Genomic DNA, 10400 nt, shown 5'->3' on the forward strand with positions numbered 1-10400 from the left:
TCCCCTTCCCTCTCCTCCTTGAGACAAAAGAACAGCTATTTGTGATAAAGAGGTGAGGAGCAGTGAGAGTGAAAAGGTGCTGAGACTTTTAGGAGATAAAGCCCTAGGATCTAGACAGGATGGTCACTTTAAGTCATTGTTCTTCTGTGGTTTAGAAATCTCAGAATGTGAAGCCAGTTTGTTTTTCTAATATAGTAAGAATTTTTTGTAGGGTCTTTTTTGTTTTGTTTTTTAAAGCGTGACCCCTGGCATCTGTCTGGTTTGAATCCAGTGCTTCTGCACCAGGCGGTCCCCTGCGAGGCCCTGTCCTTCCTTCTGCCGGAACGCTGCCCACATTGTTCCTATCTGATACAGGGACACGACAGATCTCCCTCCGCCCCCCTTCAACTACCCAGACTTGGGTTCAGAGAACGCCTCCTCGCCTCTTCTCCCTCCCCACACACACTCTCCAAGCTGCATGGCCTATTAGGGAGCCCCTTTGTGATGTAATTGGATTTCTCCCCTTGTTAGTTTGCAATGAAAATGTCATCTGTATCAGGGAGGCACCCATTCATCTTGAATTAAATTCAGTCATCTCTTCGGTGAGCTGTGAAACTATTCACACTGCAGCAGGCAGCTGCAACTGGAGGCTTCCCTGACAATACCCCATGCTGCTCTGGAAGCACAGCTCCTCCTGCCCTGCAGGGCTGGCCTGCTCCCATAGGGTGAGTTATGGGAGTTCAACATTTCCTGCAGAGGATCTGCATCCAGAACACCACTCTCCACAATGGAGAGATTAAAGATGTTCTACGTTTTCAAGAGTGTTTACAGATTTTGGGTGTGCTACTTGAGGCAAACTGAATCCCCAAAAGCAAGTGCTCAGCTTGGTAGCTAGGTTTGTAATCTTTTGACTGCAGTGAATTTATTAGTTCACAGTAAGTTTTTAAAATTGAAGACTGGGGCTGAGTACAAGAAGTTATGTTTAAAAGTTTGCATTTTATTGGGATTTTAGGGTCCTTTACACCAAAACTGTTTGTAGTGAAGGTCATTTATTGTGAACAAAAACCAAGTTAAATGAAGAATATTACCGTTGCAAACTATGGGGATTGAACATGATTGGGAATAGTGGGGAACTGCTCCCATGTGACAGAAGTCCTGATAAATTGTCATATTTTTGCTAGTACATCTTATTCTAAGAATCAGACTATTTTTTGTGTGCCATTTACAGAATATTAAAGTACTTCTATTAAGCACTCTAATCTACACCTGAATTTGCTAGAATAGGGAAAATATAGTAGATTAACTCTGAATTTCATGGAGTTGTACATTTGCCTAGCTATGAAGAACTGGAACAAAACTTTAAAACTAGTGCCTCATTTTCATATTTATTTTATTCATTGTTAACAACCTCTGTAGACTGGGATTGCATTCCACATACAATATGGCTGCCCTCTTGTGGCCAGATTAATTTCACAATATTTTCACAAGCAACACTACTGAACTCTGGGGAAGGTACAGTGTTTTTTTAAAATTTTCTTGAACTCACAATCTGTAGGGGCCAAGTGTTTACATAATACATTTTCCAGACTAAGCTATATTGTTTAAAGTGGGATCCCTGGCATCTGAAATGAAAGAAAATGCAACACCAAAAAAACCCACAAACAAATTTGGTTCTTGGGGGACTTGACTGCTAAAGGATAAAGGCAGATTTTGGAAGAATAAGTAGGGATGTGTTTTAGTTTTAGTTCTTGATTTAGGAATCTCTTAAATTTTCTCTCCCTCACACAGAGTGGAGAACGGGCCCCAAACAGTTGGAGCATCAGTAAACAAGACAGTGTTCTACATCGTAGCTACAGCTTCAAACTCTAAATCCAAAGTTATGCTTAGACCTAAATACCATCACATGACATAACTGGAAGGTATGGCTTGCTCAGTCCTTATAGACAAACCCTGTGGTTGGTGAGGAGCTGTCAGGATAGACTAGGACTGCAAAAGCCAGTGTAGTGAAAAAATACACAGAGCTAGTGAAACAGATTTTAAAGCCAGACCTGAAGGGATTTCCCGGAGCCAGAGGGCATCTGTAACATTCACTTCAGTTTTAGAAGTGAGTAAAATGTGTGGCTGAAAGTGCTTGATGCTGTCTTCTTAAGGATCATTTTATTTCTGAAGGAATGAGGGAAAGAGATTAATGTTGTGGCCTCAAACTCCAAGGCAGTTTTCCTTACTTCCCTTTTGCTTTTTGTCTATTAGAAAAGAAGGTGGCAATCTGTTAAGAGGATTAGCTCCATGACTTGGGCTGACAATGAGGGCCTCCGGTGTAGAAGGTCCATCTCTGTCAGAGTCCATCCTGGATGCTCTGCTTCCCTGAGGAGGAGGAAATGCGAGGATCACCCTCCTCCTTTTCTTAGCCGCAATTCACTTCTATGGTGGATTTCAACTGAGAAGATTCCAAAGGTCTGACTGAGAATATATAGCCTGTCTTTATGCCAATACACATGCCTGGGGCCCAACCCATATCATGTTCTGATCTAGAAAATGGGAATTCTTCACAGGATAATTTGGACTCCAGGAGAAACTGATTGCATCTCTCTAGAGCAGGTAACTTAATGCAGCAGAAGACCTGACTGTATTAGAGAACCTGGTAGTGTGTGTTAAACCATGTTACATTCCTGGCTGTGTGGATGGAACAAACCACGTTACCGAACTGTGATGCAGTCCAGAGCTCACCGGAACCCAAGAACTGCTATTGACTTTGCCACTAGTCAGGGCTCACAACCTAGGGTCTAAACTAAGCTTTGCCTGGCCTCACAAACTGCTACCAAACTTTATTCAGGTGTCCTCAGACCTTGTTCTAGCCAGCCTTTGGTTGGAAATGAGATCTAGGTTGCTAAGAGTGTTAAACTTAGTTTGGTCTGAGAAACTTGTGCCAAATTGTGTACAACTCAAGTGCACTAACTGGCACTAATAACAACTTTGAACTGACTACTGGTTCAACATTTGCTCAGGTCAACAAGCTGGTCTTCAACTCTAATGATCTGGCCCCAAACTCAATCCTAAATCTGGTTTGTGAATTTATCCTATGCTAGAGAATCAGCTGGAGGCTTGTTCTTCAACTGTCTTGCAACACTGAGTTGTGGGATGGGGGAGAGCTCTGTGAAAATCAGCAATGCGCTGTGGCTTTGGAGGCATATGGCCTGAATTGCAGAGGACTTCTTAGGCTGTGGCCAGCAGGGCCATGTCCCTGGGGTGCTTTCCCACTTTTTCTTTGAGCCAAGGGCACTTGCCATGCCCAGATTTCAGATGTATCAAGCTGAAGTCTCAGGGCTACTCTGTTGGATCAGCATCCCAGCGTGAGCAAACATGTGCGGCAAGGAGCAGGGGTTCAGGACAACGGTGGCCAGAGGGGACTGGTGTAGAGAGCTCTGAATCCGCCAGAGCTGCAGTTTGCTGTGGAGCCTGAAGGGGGATTTGCTCTGTCTTGGAGAGTCTGTCTGGAAGAGAAGCTGCCTTCTCCCTCAATCCCTTCAGCTTCCTGTGTCGTCAGCCTGGGGGAAGCACCAGCCTGGCAGCAAGTGTCAGTGACAGAAGCAGGACCCTGGATGGCGTAAACGGGGAGAGAATCACAAAGGTGAGTCTGCTCTTTCTGGCAGATTGCAGAGCACCTTCTCAGGGAGCTGCAGAGTCTCTGCTTCCTTCTGTGCCTTCTCACATCTGCTCCTTGCCGAAATGACAGCTATGTAAAAAAACCCAGAGGCTGCAGGGATAACCTGCTGTGTGGATCCTAGCAGACCCTGTGCCCAGGCTGATCCAAGCCATGGATGTGACAGAGGAAGGACTTAGATCCATCTGCACAGCATCAGTAGTGTGGTCAGCATGTACACAGGTCTGTCAGGATGGGAAAGATCGGCTTTCAAATCCAAAAGGCAAACAGGGCTACAGGCCACTCTGAATGCCTGGGGGCTCTCAGAGAAGGGAAACATGCTGCTAACAGTCCTGGGGTGAAAGAGCAGTCCCTTATGCATGGGGTAAGGGAGTGTGCTGTGCTGGCCCTTGGTGACCTCCTGCAAGATTCTAATTGGATTAAAAGCTACTTTGAATTAATGGCAAAAGTACAGGTCGGCTGAGATTTTAAGCCAACTGCTTCGTGTATGCTGAGTTATAATGAGGCACAGGTTGAGTGACTAGCTTCCTGACACCTACCCATGGTCTTCACTGGTTTTCCTGGGCTGTTATAGATATTCATTCTTACCAGGATAAATGTATATTTATTAAATTCTAGTGCAAAATATACTGCTCTGCAGAGCCCTCATACATATACTTACGATTCTGATTCTTAGAGGCTTCCTCTTGCAAGAGGGAAAGTTTATTTTAGATTTCTTCAGACTTGCAAAATAGTTGTGAGGTTTGCTGGTGGTAGGAAAGGAGATATGAGGACATTACTGCAGTTTCAAACTCTGTGTTCATATGATACTTTCAGTTGCTATTTCTCTTAGCTCTTCTGAAGCAAGCCAGATATTTCTTCCCCTGGGGATTCAATATTCAGAGTAGTTTTTTTTTCAGTTTCTGGCAGTGGGAGTTTTGCTGTGTCCATAACAATATGTTTATAGGGTGATGGCCCCAACTGCCCCCTGCCCCTAAATCCCTTTTATTCTATCTGCTCTGTGGCAAGCAGCAGGAGTGAGCACTACCTACACTCCTCAGAGGCCCTTGTGCAGTCATGCAAAGGCTGGGGAAAACTTGCTTTTATTGCAGTTTGGCCCAAGATGGTTAATTTGTTTTACATGGCCCTGTTTTCCCTTTTATCAGTGTTGAATGTCTGATAGGGCCCTGAGCTTTTTCTCTGGGTACTTTCTGTCTAAGACAGGGAGCTGCAGTGCCCTGGGGTGCCTTGAGATCCTTTCAAAGGTGCTGCAGGGTGCCATGCAATGTGAGCACTGTTAGGTGTGCAAACATGATACACAGGATAAATTAATATTGTTAAACTAACATTCTGCCCTGCTGTGGTCATTCTGAGTTCTTTGCCACAGAAGAATTGCTCTATTATTTTTCTGTAGGAAAAAAAAAAGAGTGAAAATGAACCTGGCATTTTCTGAGGGGGTTTTTGAGTCTAACAAGGGGTGCCTTGAGTCTAAAAAGGTTGAACCACTGCTCTAAGCACTTTTTCCTGTGTTACAGGTGTGACTGGGTAGCTACACTGTGTGACCCGGAGGATGGTGCGAATTTTGGCTAATGGAGATATTGTACAGGATGATGACCCCCGGGTGAGAGCAAGCACTCAGCAGAGGGATAATGCTTCCCGGCGGGTAAGGCAACAGAAGAGGAAAATATGGGGAAAAATGCAGTGCATTTTATAATTGCTGGAGGAAATGGGGGGTGCATCACTATTAAACACTCTTTTTAACTGCATAATTCTTCATGCTTTATTCTGAGAACTAGGCAAGACAGAGATGAGTGAGAATATTTTGCACTGTACTTGCAAGGTATTAGGGTAGGGGTGGGCAATTATTCGGCCGGAGGGCCACTTAACAAGTTTTGGTGAGCTGTTGAGGGCCACACCCTTAAAATTAATGATGAGAATATAATTTTAACACATTTTAGATTAAAGAAATCATATGCTGAAAATCAAACATCTACTATAAATTATTTTAATTTTATTTAAAAAAAAATGTTTTGTCCTGATTTATGTTTTTTGCATAGTGCATATAGAAGCAATTTACATAATAGCTCAAAATAAAATGCTTGTTCCAAGGGAAATAAAACCAGCCAGCAGGACACTTAGCCAAGGGAGGACACCCCCGCCTCCAGCAGAGCCCTGCCACTGCCCAGCCACCCCCAAATCACAATGGAGCTCCTGCCTCTGCCTGTACCCTGACATGCCACCTGCAGTCTGGAGGTCCTCCTTCCTCCAGGAGGAGCCCCAGCCCCAGGGTGCTGGGGGCAACCTCACCTGGGCAGATGGGATGGGAACCATGTTGGCTGGAGCCAGGAGGTAGCTGGTGGCTGGGCCAGCTCGCAGTGCTGCAAGAGGCAAGGTGGGACTAGGGCTTTACCTGTTGAGAGGTACCAGGGAAGCTCCACTGCCTCTGAGCACAGGTGCAGAGTGCCCACTGCACAGTCCTAGTGCCCAGGGTGGCTCCCGCCAGCTCCAAACCACGGGCACACAGGGCACCGCTGGTCCAGTCCAAGCTGGGGCTGGGGCCTAAGCATGGCTGACCCAGGGCCTGCTGTGTGGAGTTGGGCTGGTGGGGCTGCTTCCACCTGGCATTCCACATAGAGCTAGCAAAGGCCGGAGCCAGAGTTGGCAAGGCTTGAGTGCAGCTTGCCTAGGGCCTGCTGTGTGGTGCCAGGAGGGTGTGTAAATAGGTGGGACTGCTTTTGCCCAGTATTTCCTGTGGCACCAGAAAAGGCTGGAGCCAGAACCACTGCCCACACCACCTGCCCACAGGCCAGATATAATTAATTGGTGGACTGGATATGGCCTATAAGCCATATTTTGCCCACCCCTGTATTAGGGGACTGTTGGGAATAGCAGGGAATATAGCAAGTAGTGGTGGAAATGCATCAGGGTTCACTCTATGGTCCCAATTGTGTTTACTCGAAATAAAACACAAAGGAGTGGAAAAGCAGCTCCAAAATTAGCACAAGTATCGTGGTGTCTTATAGCAGCTGGGTTCTGTTGTGTAGGCATATTGGCAGGAACAGGGAGTAACTTCCCAGTCTAGGGAACTTTAGGAAACACAGATTTAATCTGTGCAGTGGCCAAACACTGGTTGTTTCTCTGTCTGCCCCTCTGGGGTCTGCTATGTCAGCTGGGCAACAGGCAGTTGTGCTGCTATCAGCTGTTGCACTGAAACTGTATTATAAATCCATTTGTGAACAGTTAGTGACCCGTGGGAGGAGCCAACATTGGTCTAAACCAGGGATGTAAAACTTGCTCTGGGCTGGATACAGATTGTGGGGGCTCCTTCTGGGCCAGATCCTCACAGTTAGCAGCAGCTGCAGTGCATCTGAGTTGGGGCCAGCCACCCAGGTTGGGCATCAAGCAGTATCAGGGGTGAAGGCCTGGGTCGGGGAGTGGCTGGTATTGCTGCTGAGGGAATGGGCAGTAGTGGCATGGATCCAGGGATGGGTGGTATTAGGACAAGCAAAGGGTATTCATAGATTGTAAGGCTGGAAGGGACCTCAGAAAGTCATCAGTTCCAGCCCCCTGCACCAAGCACGAAAGACAACTGGGGTCAGGTGACCCCAGCAAGGTGACTGTCTGGTTTCCTCTTGAAAATTTCCAGGTTAGGTGATTGCACCAGCTCTGAAGGGAGCTTATTTCAGAGTCTGGACACCCTAGTTATATAGTAGTTTTTCCTAATGTTGAGCCTGAAATGGTCTTCCAGGAGTCTGTGACCATTACTCCTAGTTTTCCCCAAGGGTGCTTTGGTAAACAGTTATTCACCAAGCCCTTGATATACACCTTTGATGTAGTGGTAAGCTGCTACCAAGTCCCCTCTCAGCCTTCTCTTTTTCAGGCTGAAGAGTCTCACTCAGCCTTTCCTTGTATGGCTTGCTGTGCAAGTCTCTGATCATACAGGTGGACCTTCTCTGGACTCCCTCAAGCCTTACCATCTTCTTGTTAAAGTGTGGCGCTCGCCAATGCTGAGTCGAGTGGGAGAATCACTTCTTTGCTTTTGCTGGAGATGCATCGATTGATGCATGCCAGGGTATTGTTGGCCCTGCTGGCTACGATGTCACGCTGCTGGTTCATGTTCATACTGTGGTCAATTATTATTCCTTTCATTCGTAGTGCAGGTCAGGTTGGCATTGCCAATCCTGTAGGTGTGCCAGGGATTGTTTGTCCCCAGGGTGTATCTGCCCTTGCTCACCCTTAGCCACCATTGGCAGTGTCTGTCAAGGTCCACGGTCCGTCAGCAGAGCACCTTCAGTGGCCACAACCCTAACTTCTGGTAGCCCTCTGGACTACTAGCAGGTCAGATGGAATGGTTCTGCAGGACAGATCCAGTCTGCAGATCATGTGTTTGACACCTCTGGTATAAACAGCATTAATTCGGTCGAGATCTATTTTCAGAGTAGCATGTGTCTTCCTTTCTTCCTGGCTTGGCCTGATGTGTTCCTTCCAGATCCACAGATCCTCACCGTACAAAGATTACAAGGAAAGTCTTAGTAGGAACAGCAGCTCTTTTCCTGTTTCCAACTGTCAGCGTTCCTTTCCACTTTATATCAAGTTGGCTCCAATCCTAGCTTGTGTTTCTGGTCTCAAGAGATTTAGATATGGGGGTGTATGCATGTATGAGAGCGAGAGAGAGACTTTGTATTTTGTGGGCAACCCAGAGGCATGATCCTACAGACTCTGCTGTCCATTCCCCTTCCCACAGTGTGACCTTTGATTTAGAGTGCAAAAGGCAGACAGCTCCTCTGAAATGCTTGTCAGAGGCAGGCAATCACTTGTGCTTTGGCACCCCATTGTTCTCCATTGCCCTTGGGAGCTAATTCTGACCACGTTGCACTCTGGATTTAATAAACAAGCATGTTTTTGAGATTCTTCTTGGTGCTTTGTGTTAGCTTTTTCCCTCTCCACTAGTCTGGCATAAGTCTGCTGAGTTCATTTTCTCTTTGTCTGCAGGGTTTCTTCAACACAATGCCTAATGGCGGTCCTACTCCACTGCAGCAGCAGAATGCGAGGCTGAGGGGAAGATCTCCATTCTCAGAGCTCAACCAGCAGCTTGTGAACATGGGATTCCCCCTATGGAACCTTGGCAACCAGGTGGTAGAGCCGGTGATGTCCATCCTGCTGCTCTTCCTCCTCATGATGGTGGGGGTGCGTGGCCTGCTGTTGGTGGGCCTTATCTATGTGATCTCACACCTGAGCCAGCGATGATAGAGCCCTACTATCAGCCATTACTGCTTTCTGCTTGGTGAAAGAAAGAGTGGGTTTCCTTGTCAGGCATGCATGTGGGTATATATGTGTGTGCGTGTGCGTGTGTGTGTATGCATGTGTCTTCATGGAGTGTGTGTTTCTGCATGTGCATAGCCCTCTCTCCTGAGAGTGTTACTGCATAGTATTTAAGGGGAGTAGCAGTAGGGAGTTGGGATGCACAGGGAACACAATCCCAGTGGTAGCATTTTTCCATGTTAAGTAGTTCCTCCCTGAAGGTTGTCTGACTGAGGTCTGGTTTGACCAGTCACTTCAGCCACCAGCTGGAGAGTTCATGCAAACAGCATAAACTTCAGTTAAGATGTAGAAAGCAGACCTGAAATGGGAACAGAAGTGTACAGAAACAAACCAGCATGATTTAAGACAATTTGAAACATCCTGGAGAAGGTAGGGATTGTTGTGTAATTGCTTATCTGATCCCAAAGAAACACTGCATGGGGAAGGTAAAATTAAGAGAGAAGAGTGGATGAAGTGGATGCATGTTATGTCTTATACACAGAGAACTAGAAGGTTGTAAAAAGGGGCTGGAAAGGGGTCTTTACTATGGAGAGTGGACAGGCTAAAAGAAATTTGAAAATAAAAATATGGAAGAACCTCATAAAACAATTGATATTACTAGCACTTTTCTCTTGCTCAGGTAAACCCCAAGGATATTTGTGTTTGAATGAGAACTTGCTCCCTTTCTTCCATTGTGTGGGGAACTGATGTCATCTTCAGTAATGCTCAATCCTTGCTGCCACTGGAATGATTCCAGCAAGGATGAGACATCGGGCCTAGAGGTATATGGAGAGTGAGGCCCATTTTAGAACACTAAAGTCTTTGGTAACTTTCAGAAGTGGAAATAAAAACACATTAGAGAGATGGTGCTGTGGCCTGATGCATTTTAAAGCTTTCTTTCATGTGAAAAAGATCTCCAAGGCCAAAAAACTTAAGAACTTTCCCTTTGAAGAGCTGAATATGAGTGAAAAATAACTCCACCTTCTCAACAGACTGAGGCCTCAACAAAGACAGCAGATCTGGATTTTGGAGGAAGTTCTCATTTAGATCGAGATCTGGTCATCAGGCCAATATTTTTAGAGGGGGCCAAACTACAACTCTGAATTAAAATTCTCCCTGGTTGGGGAAGTTTGAGTTATATCCAAATACAGATCTGAATTCCAACTGGGGACCATAGTGGCTTATAACACGTTCACTCTCCCTGTGTGTTTTAACAAGGACATTGTTCTATAAGTGAGACCTGGTGTGTATGTTACAATCTCTGTGTAATGGATGCAGGCAGCTGCTGTTCTTCTAACATGAGAGTAAATGAAAGGAATTGTGCCTCACAAATTGACTGTCAATAGAGTTTTCCTTGGAGGAGTACAAAAATGCTAACAGCAACACCTTAAACCTTTTTCTGTTTCCTGTGATAACAAGAACCTTGTGCTAAGCAATGAAATGAGATGCAGGAAAAATCTCTTAACATGCCACTTTGTTA

At 45.8% G+C, this 10400-nt stretch overlaps 1 protein-coding gene across 1 annotated transcript; it reads left to right on the forward strand.

The window, feature by feature from the left end:
- The first annotated feature begins 3493 nt into the window (after positions 1 to 3493).
- Positions 3494 to 9271, forward strand: FAM241B (family with sequence similarity 241 member B). The gene is made up of 3 exons (XM_090057271.1): positions 3494 to 3607; positions 5155 to 5282; positions 8612 to 9271. The coding sequence occupies exons 2-3, from the start codon at positions 5190 to 5192 to the stop codon at positions 8864 to 8866; spliced, it is 348 nt and encodes a 115-aa protein (XP_089913397.1). The 5' UTR covers positions 3494 to 3607; positions 5155 to 5189; the 3' UTR covers positions 8867 to 9271.
- Positions 9272 to 10400: the final 1129 nt, after the last annotated feature.

Source organism: Crocodylus siamensis, chromosome 7, assembly GCF_052110815.1.
Source record: "Crocodylus siamensis isolate JL-2025a chromosome 7, ASM5211081v1, whole genome shotgun sequence".
Taxonomy (NCBI): Eukaryota; Metazoa; Chordata; order Crocodylia; family Crocodylidae; genus Crocodylus; species Crocodylus siamensis.

Coding starts and splice junctions, on each gene's coding strand:
- FAM241B (XM_090057271.1), top strand. CDS start 5,190: ATGGTGCGAATTTTGGCTAATGGAGATATTGTACAGGATGATGACCCC. Junction 5,283..8,611: donor GGGATAATGCTTCCCGGCGG/GTAAGGCAACAG, acceptor CTTTGTCTGCAG/GGTTTCTTCAACACAATGCC.